Source organism: Brassica oleracea, chromosome C4 (genome assembly GCF_000695525.1).
Source record: "Brassica oleracea var. oleracea cultivar TO1000 chromosome C4, BOL, whole genome shotgun sequence".
Lineage (NCBI taxonomy): Eukaryota > Viridiplantae > Streptophyta > Magnoliopsida > Brassicales > Brassicaceae > Brassica > Brassica oleracea.
In genome coordinates, this window is record NC_027751.1 from 8,187,571 (window position 1) to 8,202,878 (window position 15,308).

General features: G+C 36.9%; 2 protein-coding genes and 1 pseudogene across 2 annotated transcripts; 2 read left to right on the forward strand and 1 right to left on the reverse strand.

Annotated features, from left to right (window-relative positions):
- The first annotated feature begins 1,357 nt into the window (after positions 1–1,357).
- LOC106337129 (secretory carrier-associated membrane protein 4-like) lies at positions 1,358–4,075 on the forward strand. Its single transcript, XM_013776176.1, has 12 exons — positions 1,358–1,614; positions 1,810–1,896; positions 1,968–2,030; positions 2,255–2,288; positions 2,396–2,518; positions 2,604–2,666; positions 2,735–2,828; positions 2,919–2,964; positions 3,075–3,142; positions 3,473–3,521; positions 3,612–3,677; positions 3,794–4,075. The coding sequence occupies exons 1-12, from the start codon at positions 1,549–1,551 to the stop codon at positions 3,824–3,826; spliced, it is 792 nt and encodes a 263-aa protein (XP_013631630.1). The 5' UTR covers positions 1,358–1,548; the 3' UTR covers positions 3,827–4,075.
- A 528-nt stretch (positions 4,076–4,603) lies between these two features.
- Positions 4,604–7,814, forward strand: LOC106336940. Its single transcript, XM_013775927.1, has 3 exons — positions 4,604–5,501; positions 6,084–7,229; positions 7,317–7,814. Exons 1-3 carry the CDS (start codon positions 4,838–4,840, stop codon positions 7,769–7,771), a joined length of 2,265 nt encoding a protein of 754 aa, XP_013631381.1. The 5' UTR covers positions 4,604–4,837; the 3' UTR covers positions 7,772–7,814.
- Positions 7,815–7,826: 12 nt separating this feature from the next.
- LOC106338023 lies at positions 7,827–9,535 on the reverse strand (annotated as a pseudogene).
- Positions 9,536–15,308: the final 5,773 nt, after the last annotated feature.

Sequence of the window (15,308 nt, forward strand, 5' to 3'; positions counted from 1 at the left end):
AGTCGTTTGGTGAAGAAATTAAAACAGACGACTTACATGTAAGTCGTCCAGAAGAGTTTAATATTTTTAGCGGGAAATTAAATATTTTTAGCGGGAAACTAAAATAGAAGACTTTCCAGACGACTTACTTGTAAGTCGTCTGGAAAGTCTTCTATTTTAGTTTCCCGCTAAAACTATTTAATTTCCTGCTAAAAATATTAAACTCTTCTGGACGACTTACATGTAAGTCGTCTGTTTTAATTTCTTCACCAGATGACTGAAATGTAAGTCGTCCGAGTAAATTATCCAACAGATGACTAAAATATACGTCGTCCGAGTAAATTATTCAACAGACGACTAAAATATACGTCGTCCGAGTAAATTATTCAACAGACGACTAAAATATACGTCGTCCGAGTAAATTATTCAACAGACGACTAAAATATACGTCGTCCGAGTAAATTATTCAACAGACGACTAAAATATACGTCGTCCGAGTAAATTATTCAACAGACGACTAAAATATACGTCGTCCGAGTAAATTATTCAACAGACGACTAAAATATACGTCGTCCGAGTAAATTATTCAACAGACGACTAAAATATACGTCGTCCGAGTAAATTATTCAACAGACGACTGAAATATAAGTCGTCTACACCCTAAACATAACCCCTAAACTTAATTATCTAGTTAAAGACTTCATAAAATCAAATCAAATTTGAAAAGTGTTTACTATACACAGAAATAAACACATATAGGTGAAAACTAATTTTTGAATTTTTTTTTTTAGTTTTCCAAAATCTAACCCTAACAATACATACAATACTACAACATATGTTTGCCAAACTCCTAAACCAAAGTATTTCATGATTCACTACTTCCACTCATCTATCTTCAAAACAAATCAATTTTATCATATCTTAATTTATATCACTTAAAACTGTTTATAACTACTTGATTTTTATTTTTCACGCAGCAAAATATTTTTTTACATGATTTATAAATTATTTTTAAAATAAACTGGTACCAGATAGACTTACACTTCAGTCGTCCAGACGACTTCCAACATCTCAGACGACTCAGACGATTTATTGGGGCTATATTCGTAAAAATGGCTTCTGTTTTTTTGTTTGGTCACAAGGGGTTGAGCTATAATTTCACTAGCCTTTTAAGTTAGTTTTGCATTTGATTCAAGTTTGAGTATAGGTTTGAGATTAAAATCAAGTTATGAGTTAGTTTTGGCAAAAAACTCTAATAATAAAGAGATAAATGGGGATTTTTTGGGGGTATGGGGTATATGGAGTTAATCTCGGGTAAACCTGGGCCTTTTGTTTTGGGTAGTTGGGCTACTAAACAGATCCGAAAAGCGTGTGGTGGGTGGCAATATCGTAAATACAGGTGAGTTGAGACCGCGGGCGTTGAGAGGAAGAGACTGAGAGGAAGAGTACAGGAGAAGAGTCTTCGGTGTTCAAAAAGAGAGAGAAGAGGAAAGAGTCTTCCGTCAGTCGGTGGAGTTTGTTTGCTTCATTCACACACTTTCTTCTGCTGCAGCGGATCTGAAGTGAACAATGAATCTCCACCACGATCCCAATCCCTTCGACGAAGAAGAAGACGAGATCGTCAATCCCTTCTCGGTAAACTTCCTCCAACTCTCTAGCCTTTCTATTTCTGGATGAGCTTCTCTTCGGATTCACGATCGACGCACTGGTTATGTAGATTCTAGTTTCATATGTTCGTTCGCGAGAGTCTTAAAAGGATCGGATCTTAGATCTCGAAACTGTATCGATTTCTCTGAGTGTATGTTTGTGGTGTGTGTTGTACTTTTACAGAAAGGAGCTGGCGGCGCTGGAAGGCCTGTGGCATCTAGGCCATTTAACGTTGATGCTACAGTCGATATTCCTTTGGATACGGTGAATGTAAGAGCACTTTACGCTCTTGCATATTCTCACTTTCAGTTATATGGAATCTAATGTGTGAATTGGTGCAGGACTCTTCAAAGAAACAGAGAGAGCTCTCTGATTGGGAATCAGAGCTTAAGAAGAGAGAAACGGTTAGTGTCAACGGTTTAAATTGCGAAAATCTTGATTGAAAATCACAAAGCAAAAAATAGTTAGAATAGAAAAAATCTTTGAAATATACGAATTGGTTCCAGTTTGACTCAGTCTGTACTCTGTAGCACATGCTATGAATAGTTTTCTCTTGCTTTTTTGTTTTTTTGTTTTTTGCTGGTTTGATTTTATTTTCATGAAACTCTTTAATCCATGACTGACTCAGGATATTAAACGAAGAGAAGATGCTGTTGCTAAGTGTAAGTCAGCTCCTGTTGACTCCATGAGACTCACTCCACTTTTTTCATTTGCTTTGAATATTGTGCTTGTTCTTTGCTAATGAAACAACATCGAATTGTGTCCCTAGCTGGCGTGAAGACAAGCGATAAAAACTGGCCACCCTTTTTCCCTATCATACACCACGACATTGCTAACGAGATACCAGTTCATGCACAGAAGCTCCAGTATCTAGCATTTGCTAGTTGGTTGGGTATGTTTCATTAGTTGCAACTGTATCCTGTTTCGGAGCTGTGTAAACAGTGAACTAATGGGCATGTTAATGTTCGAGCTTTCAGGTATAGTTTTGTGTCTCGTATTCAATGTCATTGCAGTGATAGTCTGCTGGATTAAAGGCGGAGGTGAGCTTTTTTTTAACTATAGAATGCAGTTTGTGATTGGAATGCTGGTTCTAAAATCCTGATGGCAGGTGTCAAAATCTTTTTTCTCGCCACGATCTATGCGCTGCTTGGATGTCCAATTTCATATCTGTTATGGTACAGGCCTCTCTACCGAGCAATGAGGTGATACCCTCGCTTATATCTGACTATTCCCTAGACTGGATCATATTGGCACTGTGCCTATAACTGAATTGTTTTCTTATCATCTTGCAGGACTGACAGCGCTCTGAAGTTCGGTTGGTTTTTCCTCTTCTACCTGGTGAGTTTATTGAAAAGAACTCTCTTCTCTAGATTGGATTCACTTTTCATCTTCACTCTATGCAGGTGTACTTTCTATTTTCTGTATAACTGATATTTTCCTCTTAACAGATTCACATTGGGTTCTGCATATTTGCCGCCATTGCTCCTCCGATCATTTTCCGTGGACAATCATTTACGTAAGTCTCAACCATTGCTCCTCTAATTCTTCTTAATCTGAAGATTTACAGTGCTTCATGTATAGTTAGTTTGACAAGGTTTTCACATGGGAAGTTGTAAGTTGTTCTGATAGATTAGAAATACCGATTATGACTTAGGATGAGAACTAGAAAAGCTAAGAATCTTAGGTAGTCGTGTGACGACTAACCAGTCATTTGGAAACATTATGTGTCTCTGTATTATAACTAAACCCTTAAGCTCGTGAAGCCTCGTCCAAGAGTATGTGTCTCTGTATAATAACTAACTGCCTGTGTTGCGACAAGTGATCCTCATTGTCTTCCAATCTGCAGGGGTGTGCTGGCAGCAATTGATGTAATCAGAGGCAGTTTACTAGCCGGGGTATTAACCATGGCATCCTTTGTATATTCACCACCAATCAATTTTTTGTCGCCAACTATTAGCCTAGCTTAACTTTGATTCTTGCTGCAGATCTTCTACTTTGTCGGCTGCGGTCTTTTCTGCTTGGAGTCGCTTCTCAGTCTGTGGGTTCTCCAGGTAATATGATACAAGTTTACCCTTTTCTTCTATATAACTGCTAATGGTTACCAAACCAACATATAAGACAAGTTCATGCCTTAAATGTGTTTCCACTATTATTGGGATTTCTGCAGAAAATATACATCTACTTCAGGGGAAACAAGTAAGCAGTGCATATACTAGAGCAAATACCATACTCCTACAATACCGCCTGCCCTCTTAGATGGTTTGATTATAGTACTATAATATCTTGCAACTACTGTAATTACCATTTGTGCACTTGTCTGCAATATTACTCTGTTGTGTTTTGTTGTACTATGTGGTGCTGTGTTCTTTGGTTAGTAGTGGCAGTGGCATAAGACATACTCTCTGTTATGTTATTACGTTGAGTATTGAAATTTTTTGGGTTTGCAAAAGAGTATGTTATCAAAATTCAAACGAGACTATATTCAAACGCAGTCCAAGGTTAACAGATGGCACCCAAACAGTACAACTTTTCTTCTATACGAAAAGGTAAGACTAAAACAGAGAGAAGGAAAACACAGAAGCTAAACTTTAAACTGAACCTGATAGAACAGCTACTTGATGGTCACAAACTTTTTTTTTTTTTTGAGAAACTAAAGATGGTCACAAACTTGCTACCGATATGATCTTCAGTATCTTAATTTCTGTAGAGATCAAATTCAGTAATAATAGCGTCGCTGATGTTTATCAAAATACTTTTATGTTAAAACGTTTCCTTTATTTGAAATGTATTTCCCTTATATCTATCTGTATATAATTTAGTTTAGGAAACTCATAATTTTATCAAGAAAATCATCTCAATTTAAGTCGATCGATCGTCTTATTCTTAGTTTCATGGACTTATTAACGTACCAAGAAGAATTTTAAAACGAAAAAAAGTTTACATACAAACTGAAAACTCTGTTGCAGTTCTGTAGCCATTAGATGAACGTAGCCAAATCTATAACCGTTGATATGTGAAGTTCTGTTATAAAGCGTTTAACTGTTTTTCTAAAAATAAACGTTTAAACCGCTAAAGTCAGAGTCCGCCGTCGTTGGCCCAAACGTAGATCGCAAGTTATTAAATTTTCTAGCTGTTCCACATTTCTCTTTCTCCTTTATCTTTTGTGATATACCCAGATCGATTCAAAGCCCAAGAAAATTTCTCCGATCAGATGGATTCTCGAGGTTCTTCAGATCAAGACGATGAACATATCGTCCAAGTTAGACAAGCTCTGATGTGTCCCGACGGAGGAAGATTCGAAGGTCTCCGAACGGCACGTTTCTTGAATTACACAACAACCTCCATAGACGACGACGTTTTCGAGCTTCCTCTCGACGCCTTCGTGACGTCAGAACCAGAGAAACTCTCCTTCTCCGGATGGGGCTCTCCCTCGGTGAATTGGATCGAGTGGGTGAACGCCATGGCCGAGTCCAACGCCACGATGTGGCGTAGATCAGGAGTCTACGACGCGATCATGGCGTCGCGTTACCAGATAACAAAGCAAGACGATCTGATGACGGCGCTGGTGGAGAAATGGTGCATAGAGACTAACTCCTTCGTGTTCCCTTGGGGAGAAGTGACGGTGACGTTGGAGGATATGATCGTTCTCGGCGGGTTCTCGGCTATAGGGAACAACGTGTTGGCTTCGGTGAAACGAGACTCGATGAAGTCTGTTGAGGAGAAGCTGAAGAGAGCGAAGCGTGAGATCGAAGCGAGTTCGATGAAGAGATGTTGCGTTAGTTTGTGGATGATGGAGATGATGAATTCTGGGAATGAGATTGAGCATGAGGCGTTCGTGGTTTCGTGGCTTTCACGTTTCGTCTTCCCTAATTCAGGTTATTTCTTTTTTGAATGTTTAGAGGTTCTGAACCGAAAGCACGTACATCTTCTAAAACCATTTAAAATTAATTCTCGTTAAGAGAGCAAATCAAATCCTTCCCATAATTAAACTCGTGATCCTTTAAATCATTACTATGAAATACACCAAGAATTTTAACCATGTTTCAAAAGTTGGTGTATAAAGTAGCAACACGTCCTAGCCGAAATGATCTTTTTAAAATCTGATTTATATGATATTGTTCTAGACAGGTTAAAATCGGTCTAAGTCGATTCGAGTTAGTCTAATTGTTATAAATTAAAAAATAATGTTGGTACAAATTTTAATTTTGTCTAATCTTTTTATTTTATATATTTAATTTTGATAATTCATCGAAATAATTTATAATTTAAACCAAAAAGTTAAAATATTTTACATAAATATAAAAGAATATAACAAATCAATAATTCGTTACCATCTAAACCTCACATAGGTCTGGACAATTCACATAATCGCTAGTAATCTACAAAACGTTACTTACCTAGCAATTTTCTTGAACATTGGTTTTAACCGCTAGGCTAACTCCACTTTGTTAATTCAGGTGATCTCGTGAGGGAGAAGCTCTTTGCTGCTGCGGTTCAGCTCGCTAGAGGTGTTAGGCTTGCGCTTGCTCCTGCGGTTCTTTCCGGGATCTACAGCAGTCTTGGAGTTTTGAAGAAGCAACTTGTTGGTGGGTCCGGAGAGGAAGAGACGGTGGTTACTGCTACATCCCCGTTTCAGTTTGTGCAAGTGTGGGCTTGGGAGAGGATCATAGACATACGGCCACCAGGCCAGCCTAGCCAGCTAAAGCCTCACGAGCCAAGAATGGCTCTATGGCACCATCACGGCGGTGGTCAAGAGGCAAACCAGAGTCTCAAAAGTATCCGAACCGTTCTGGATTCCGCCAAGGAGAGTTTCCATCACCGTCCGTACACAAAACCTTTGAAGAACTTCAAGTTCCCTAAGTTCTACTTAGAAGATGACTGTTGGGTGTCTTTGGAGGATGAAGACATTGTGGCGTTCGGCCGGTGTTTGAGATGCTCTAAGCTGGTGGGTTTGAACTGCATTGAGCCTTATTATCCTCACCGTGTAGCGTTGCAGTTTGGTTACGATCAGGATGTTCCTGGAGTAGTTCCCGTGGTGCTGACCGAGTCGCCGGAGCTGGCTTGGAAGGATTATATAAGACCGATTACAGATGAAATGATTTACATTCCGTCAAGGCTCAGGCGACCGGATGTTACGGTTAAGTATATAAGATGGTGGAAACAGTCTGTTACTACTCTACAGGCCATGGCTAAGAGAAGTACACATAAGGTTCTGAAAGAGAAACCCACAGAGACAACATCTTCAACAACAACAATGGTTAAATCTTCTCCTCCAAGAACCTCTAAAACAGTAGGAGTAAAATCAGAGTTGAAGGGAGGAACTTTAAAGACAGAGAGTGATAAAAGCAGCTCTGCAAAGAGTTTCACAGGTTCGGAGAAACCGAAGCCTTTGAAGAAGGTTGAATTGGTCAAGAAGCCATTGTCTAAGTTGACAAAGACTCCAGGAAGATCAGTGGATGAAGTCAAAGAACGTAAAGGAGGACCAGGACCAAGGGTCTCGCAGGAGATAAAGGCTCATAGCCATGTGAATATTCTACTTCCCGGTTCACCTGCTAGCTCACCAAAGACTCAACAGTCACTCCCTCAAAACCAAACGTCTAAAAGTAAATGATGTGTTAACATCAGCTCTATCTCATTGACTAATTATGACGCGCTTTTGTTTGTTTCTAACTTGTTGCTGGCTAATGCAGGTTCTCATGTAATAAGACCAAAAGCATTACCTGTTAAGTCACCAAGACCACAAGCTTCAAAAGGACCAAAGGATTCATCATCTTCTTCTGTTTCTTTTTCATTAACAAGCAAGAAGGCCCCAAAGAGAACCACAGAAGTTACTAGCCTCCATCAGATTCCACCATCTAAAGCCACTCCTGCTCTTAAGAGAAATGTGGCTGATCAACGAATCAAAGCTCATACAAAACAAGAAACTCGACATAGCAGCAAAGGAGGAGACGAAGCGATGATGAACACATTGAAGGCTATGAGCGAGATAATGAAGTTAGAGGAACACGTAGGTGAAGGGGGTGAAGTGATGTATCAAATACCAAAACAACAATTCGAAGTTTTGAGCCAACGAATGCAAGATGTTCTACAGGAGTTGCAGTCTATTAAATCCGCACTGAACATCGAAAAATCATCATCAATCTAAGACTTTTACCCAACAACATGATTGATGATCCATATGATTTAGATCTCAACCCCTTCCTTGTAATTGTTTTTTTCTTACCTAATTGATCAGAATCTTCACATCTTTTAAGAGAAACCAAAAAATGGTCTACACACCATCCTCTTTTGCTTACTATCATGCATGATAAGTAGAAACAAAAGAAAAGAAGAAGCATCTCTATGTTTACAAAGTGGCAGCAACCAAATCAGGAGGAACAGAAGCAAGATCAAGCACCCAAGACTCTCTCAGACCAGCTCGAGATTGATCTTCCGGCAGCTTCTCGGCCGGAATCTGATGAGAGAGCAAGGCCGCAACATCGTCTTTCTCGACCCATCTGACCGCTTTATACCCGTAATCCCGTCTCTTGAACAAGTTGCTACACTCCTCGTTAACCTTCTCCAAATAGGCTACACTCAAGCCATACGCATCGCTATACATAGTCAAACACACAACAATCTCATACCGTCTAGTCTTTCTTCTCTGAAGACCTGGACTAGTCTCTGAGTGGACAGCCCAGACAGAGCCTTTCCTGGGATATATCTGGTATACTTCTCGTGCAACCCTCTCGCAGTTGACAACGTGAGAGAACAGTTTCACTTGTTCAACCAAAGCTTTCTCTGAAACCCTGAACCTCCCACAAGAACTGATCTTCACCCAAGAGATCAGTTTCTCACTCTCAAAATCTAACCAAGTGATCCATACCTTAAAAGGGTTCAAAGAGACGACTTCACTTACCAAACAGTAACTCCGAGGCATTCTGTCATCATCACCACCATCGTACACCGCCCAAACCTGCCCTTTCTTGAAGCTTCTAGGCATCCTGTCTTTATCAAAATCATACATTTCACAATCGTCGTCTGCCATGTAGTTTTCTTGGTTCAACTTACCACGATCCCTCTTCCTATTAACCCCTGGCACGTATTCTAAATCCACTACCTCACTTAACTCCTTGCGGTTCGTCTTCTTCTTCTTCTTTTTATTACTCTTATTCTTTAAAGCTTCTTTCTCCTTGTTAGTACTCATCTCCATCAAAGTTTCATCACCTGAAGATATGTCATGCTCTTCTCTAGAGACTCTAGTGCTACTTCTCTCAGTGATCTTCACCTTCGGTTTCTTTCTCTTTAACACTGATTGCATTTCAGCTAAAGTCATCATCTCTTCATCTTCTTCATCCAACCTCTCAGGTGCATTCAAAGCTTCTGCTTCCTCCTCTCTCATCTCCCTTGCCTCGCTCACTCTTCTCAAGCTCTCACCACCCTCACCAACGCGCTTCTTCCTCCTCGTATAAGTTATAATCTTGGACGAACAAGCTCCATTCGAAAACGTCGACGTTTCACCATCACAAGCACCAATGTCGCCCTGAATCCTAATCCTCAACCTCATATCATACTCATTCCTCCTAACCTTATCAGACAAAACCTCAAAAGCCTCATTCACAAGCTTGAACCCTTCCTCACACCCCACATACGGATTCTCATCAGGACGCAACACCAAAGCTAGCTTCCTATACTGTTCCTTTATAGTATCGATGCTAGAGAAAGGCTCTACCTTTAGAATCTTGTACCACTCCGGCGCATCTCCGTCGGAGGCGGTGCCATGGAGGATACACCTTCCGTGTCCGGAGATAAGGTGAGAGCTTTACGCGCGTGATTCAGAGCTGAGATCAAGTCACCGCTGTTGAATTTCGATTCCGCTAGGGTGTATTGCCTCGTTACCAGTGTCTCGGTCTGATCCTGAAGCTGCCATTGCTATCTATGTAAACTTAGGTGTTGATTTTTGTTTGTATTTAGTTTAAATAGTTTTTGATTTTTGTTTTTCCAAAAATATATTTTTAGTCCAATCAAAATTTTTAGATTTTATTTTTTGATTTTGTAAAAATCATTTTTTTCTTTTTTGCCAATCAGAATTTTTAATAAATAGATTTTTCTAAAGTTTAGGAAAACAATTTTTTTTTTCGAAATTTTGATCGGCTTACGAAGGGAAAAAAAAAACTTTTATGACTTTTTAATAAAAAAAACAAATTTTGTTTTATTTTTGTATATTTTAGATTTCAATTAATTGAAACAACACACATACAAGTTTTTTCTTATAAGATATCATTTTAACAATATGTAAATTAATTTGTTTGTTTTCATATCTGTAAAATAAATTTAGATATTTTATATATATAACATTAAAACCAAGAACCAAAACTCGAAATATAAAAGTTAAAGATCAATATCAAAGTTTTCGAAAATAAGATTTTAAAATTAAATACCAAAACCTGAAAATCAAAAGCCAAAATCTAAAAATCAAACGGAAGTTTCATAGGATGACCCTAAAATTGTTTTATCATAAATATAGTTTTCAAGTGTTTTTTTTTTTTGACAACATCAACTAATAACTAACTAGAAACTCCAACCGGTCTAACAAGTCAAACCGATGGGATTGAATCGACATAAAGCAAAGCAGAAGGAGAACTCCTCGCACTGCGTGCAAGCTTGCCCGCCAAGGTATTTTGTGCTCTAAGAATATGTCTAATCCGGAAGTGAAGGAAGAAAATCTTACTGCGGTTGAATTCTTCAATGTGGGTAGAGAAAACAGACCATTCATCAGGTGTCGACACCATCTTCACCAGCTGAGAACAATCCGTCGCAAACACTACGTCAGAAAATTGGAGGGTCTTCATGCATTCCATTGCCCAAATTAGTGCTTCAAACTCAGCATGCAAAGGTGGCAAACTTCTACGAAGATTCATTGCCCCCATCATGACATCGGTCGAGCCACTCTTTCTGCAAAACCATCCTTGTCCCGTAAACATGTCTTCCTCTTTCCAAGCCCCGTCAATATAACAAACTCTAGAGCTTTCCAGGGCTAGAACCGCAGATTGTTGTAAACTCCCACTATAGGAATTCTCCACATGACCATTCACGGTTAAATGTGCCTCCATCGATATCTTCCTTTCCACATCGGCCATCCGCAATATCTCCTGTGGGTTGCCATCCTTGTTTGAATAAATCTTGTCATTTCTAGCTTTCCAAATATACCATAATATCTATGGATAATAATTTAAATCTTCCTCATTTGGTAGTCTCCAAAATAGATAATCCATATTGGTGAAAATAGACGACGATGGAAAGATCGCTGGTGAGGAAGGAATCCTAGAAAGTGCCCATGTTTGTAAAGTTGGGGGACACTCGAAAAGTACATGATTAGTTGATTCCTCTTCTGCCCCACACATACTACACCGTGTATCACAAACAATCTCTCGAGTTGTAAGATTCTTTGAAACTGGTAGAGTACCAGAAAGAAATTGCCACACAAAATGTCTCAATTTTGGAGGACACTTCAGTTTCCAAGTAAAGATTAATAACGATTTAACATCTGGTCCATAGAAAATACTCCTCTGAACTCTATCTGGATATAAATATTCAATTCTAAAACCTGATTTAACCGAATATTTACCAGACTCCGTAAAACTCCATCCCACTGTGTCTGGTTTATGAGATCCACTTACTGCTAAACCTCTAATGATTTTCACATCATCAGCATGTATATAAGCATTAAGCAAATCTACATTCCAGGAGCAGTCAATCGGATTAATGAATTGTTTCACGTTTAATGAACCAAATTTAATTTAACTCTCCCCCTAATATCAATAAAATAGACGTTATAAAAAAAAAATATAAACCAGCGCAATACAAATTTAACGTAAACCGACTGAACCAAATTTAATTTAACTCTCCCCCTCATGCGTCCTTTTACCTTGCGCTGCAAACTGAAAATCAAATATATAAATAATTAACCATGTCTTTTTTTGTTTGACTTAAGGCATAATAATTAACCATGTCAATAGATTCAAAATATACAATTCTCAAGAAAACATGACATTACATGCGTTGGCATCGGTGCAGCCACCGATTTGATCAAAACTTCCTTTCCCCCTCTTATGAGAAACCGAACTGTCCAGCCATTAACTTTGTTGTTTATTTGGTCGTTTAGATAACCAAAAATTTGTATTTTGGACCCCCCAAGGCTTTCCGGAACACCCAAATAATTGCTCATCCCCCCCAAATTGGTAATTCCCAGAATATTGTGAATATCCGATCTTATATTATCTGGAACCTTGTGACCAAATTGTAGAGATGATTTCTGAAAGTTAATTTGTTGGCCCGAAACTGCTTCGTAATCTTTTAGCAGTTTTAAAATTACTCCACACTCCTCCTTCGTAGCCTTACAAAAGAATAAACTATCATCCACAAATAAAAGATGGGAGATATGCGGGCTGCCGCGCGCGATTTTCAATCCTGTGAGACGTTTCTCTCGTTCCTCCTTCTTAATATTTGCTATAAGGGCTTCGATGCATAAAATAAATAAGTACGGAGACAACGGATCTCCTTGCCTTAAACCTCTTTCTAGGACAATATGCCCTTTCGGCTGCCCATTCAAGAGAACCTTATAATTAACTGAAGAGATGCAGTGCATCATCAGAGCTACCCAATCATTAGAGAAACCCATCTTCAGAAGTAGTCGCTTGACAAAAAGCCACTCAACGCGATCATAAGCCTTACTCATATCCGTCTTGATTGCTAAAAATGTGTCTTTGCATGCATTATTTGTACGAAGACCGTGGAACATTTCTTGTGCAATGAGAATAGTATCTGAAATTAACCTTCCCGACACAAACGCAAACTGTGTTTCCGAAATCAGCTTTGGTAATAAACCTCTGAGTCGCTGACATAATACCTTTGAAATAATCTTATATCCAACATTACATAAGCTAATTGGCCGCAGTTCAGTCATCCGGTTAGGTCTTGCCGTTTTGGGAATAAGACATATATTTGTCATATTTAATTTATCCTCGAAATTTCCTGAATTAAGGAAATTATTAACCATATTCACCACATCCTCCTTGATGATTGACCAGGATTGTTGATAGAAAAGTGTTGTCATTCCGTCTGGCTCAGATGCTTTTTCTGGATGCATCATAAAGAGAGCTGCTTTAACCTCTTCTTCCGTAGCCGCACCCATCAGTTTCCGATTTTGAGAATCCGTTATCGAGGTAGGAACTTCCTCTAAAAAACTATCAAAATTCTCTGGTGATGAAGTGTGGAACAAATCCATAAAATATTTAACTGCGACTTCCTCAACCTTGGATTCCGAATTACCCCAAATACCATCTTCATTATATAAACCAGTAATCCTATTCTAAATACTTCTTTGTTTAGGAAGAGCATGGTAAAATTTCGTAATCCGATCACCGGAAGTATGCCATTTCGTTCTACTCTTCTGTTCCCAATATTGTTCCTCATCTCGGTATGCTTCCTGTAGTTTCCGAGAAACTTCCACGGCCTCATCATTTGTTTTGGAGAAATCATTCTGAATTTCTTCAAGAGCCTTTTGCAATGTATTTATTTTATCTTTTCCATATGGTGGGTTAGCCTTTCTCCAAACCGATATCTCATGCCTACAATTATGGATCTTTTCAACTATTAAAATGTTAAAATGACCAAATAAATATATAATTATACCCCAATGATTAATTAATCTAAATTTTGGGTTTAGATTTAAAAGCTAGAATTTAGGAGGTGGAGTTTAGGATTTTAAAAAGTACATTAATAAATATTTAAAAATAAAAATTGAAAAAAATTTAAAAAATAAATTTAAAAAAATTATTAAAATTTAAAATTCATAAAAGTATTATTCGAAAACTATAAAAAAATATTTAATTGTTATTCTTTATTTAAATAATTATTTATATTTATATATCTATAAAAAGTAAGGGTATAACAGTTTTTTCATTCTTTAATGAAGCTTTTATAGTCTTTTTCTTTTTAGTGTGTTTTTTGGTGAAAAATTCTATTTTAAATTCATTTGAAGAATTGCATTAAATAATTTTCTAATGATATATACATATATATATATATATATATATACTCTATAAGTATATTTAACTTGTTTGATATTTTAGAAGATTTATATTGTTTCAAAATATAAGATGGTTAAGGTTTTAAAATTAACTTTAACTTTATTTGAAATTGTTCAACCAGTAAAATTTTACAGGCTTTTTAAAATTGGTTGAATAATTTTACAATTATAGTTTTAAAATTATATTTTAGAGGAATGTAAATCTTAATCTTTATACACTAATCAAAACATAAATATTACGAAACATAGGGAGTATCACTAAAATAAATAACTTGATACTTTAATTTAAATTTTGTGCATGTTAATATTTCTTATGAGTAAAAATATAATAATTAAATGAATATAATATATTTTTTAATTTCATAAATATGAAATCACATCTATGATCATGAATATTAAAATGTAAATAATTAAATTACTGTAAAAAAAATAATTAAATTAAAAAATTTCGTTGTGAAAGAAAATATTCTATAGAATAAATACAGTTAATATATTAATACCAAAAAAGTTTATAATTATATATTCATAAAAATCATATATCGCATAATTTTTAATAATATTATCCAACAGTATATCACTAATATATATTTAAAATAAATAAATTTATGTCTTCAAGTATAATATATAATTTTATTAAAAATATGATATGATTTTATTAAACGGTTTGAACATTTTAAAATTAAAATAAGGACATCATAATACATATTATATAATCTTATACTTTAAACAAAATAAAAATTAAATACATTTCAAACCCTGAAATCTTTAAATAAATTTTCTAATTTTATATAAATATAAAAATATATTTGTTTATGTTAACTTTAATTTTGTAATATAATAATTCATACTTTTAAAGTGCAGATCGGTATCTAATAAAATTTTAAGAAAAAACTAAAATTAAAATACTTATTTGTAAGTATGGTAATGGAAAGAGGTACCAAGAGCATATGAATAAGACGTTGATTTATTTGGTCATAACTCGAAGACACAAAGGTAGCTTCACATGAAAACAATGAATACTTTGTTGGGAAAATTGCCAAATATGACTCACAACTTGATTTCAAACACAAAGGTTAACCCAAACTTGAAACAAATGTAAAAGTACCTCGGAAGTGGAAGTGGACCATGGATTGCTGGGAAGTCACCGGTACTTGGGTCAATACAAAGTCGGCGGTTGTGAGTCCAGCGAAGAAAAAGGTAGTGAAGGAAGACAGTCCAAGACCTCGGAAAAAAGCTCGTAAAGAGGCACCTGCTGAAGCTAGTGAAGAGGCAGCTGCAGAGGCTAGTGAAGAGGCAGCTACAGAGGCTAGTGAAGAGGTGACTACGACTGTTGGTGGTTTGACCAAAGAGGATATTAAAACTATGTTCAAGGACATAGCTGATGCCATGAGGGAAGGGTTTGGGACGTGCCTTAAGGAGATCAAGTATCTGTCGGAAAGGGTGGAAGCTGTGGAGAAGAAGGTTGGTATCACCACAAAACGGAAAGGGACATCATCTCAAAACACTACCTCTCCACCTAAACCGACGCTCGAACCCGGGGTTAGTAACAAATCCTTGGATTTTATATATGTATTTTGTTTCATGTTTGAAGACACTCATTGGTTATTATTGT

What these genes read in the sequence shown, in the direction of transcription:
- LOC106336940 (XM_013775927.1), top strand. Translation starts at nt 4,838, where the DNA reads ATGGATTCTCGAGGTTCTTCAGATCAAGACGATGAACATATCGTCCAA. An exon ending in TTTCGTCTTCCCTAATTCAG is followed by an intron (nt 5,502 to 6,083) that starts GTTATTTCTTTT and finishes TTGTTAATTCAG; the next exon opens with GTGATCTCGTGAGGGAGAAG. An exon ending in TCAAAACCAAACGTCTAAAA is followed by an intron (nt 7,230 to 7,316) that starts GTAAATGATGTG and finishes TGGCTAATGCAG; the next exon opens with GTTCTCATGTAATAAGACCA.
- LOC106337129 (XM_013776176.1), top strand. Translation starts at nt 1,549, where the DNA reads ATGAATCTCCACCACGATCCCAATCCCTTCGACGAAGAAGAAGACGAG. An exon ending in TTCCGTGGACAATCATTTAC is followed by an intron (nt 3,143 to 3,472) that starts GTAAGTCTCAAC and finishes TCCAATCTGCAG; the next exon opens with GGGTGTGCTGGCAGCAATTG. An exon ending in GAGGCAGTTTACTAGCCGGG is followed by an intron (nt 3,522 to 3,611) that starts GTATTAACCATG and finishes TTCTTGCTGCAG; the next exon opens with ATCTTCTACTTTGTCGGCTG.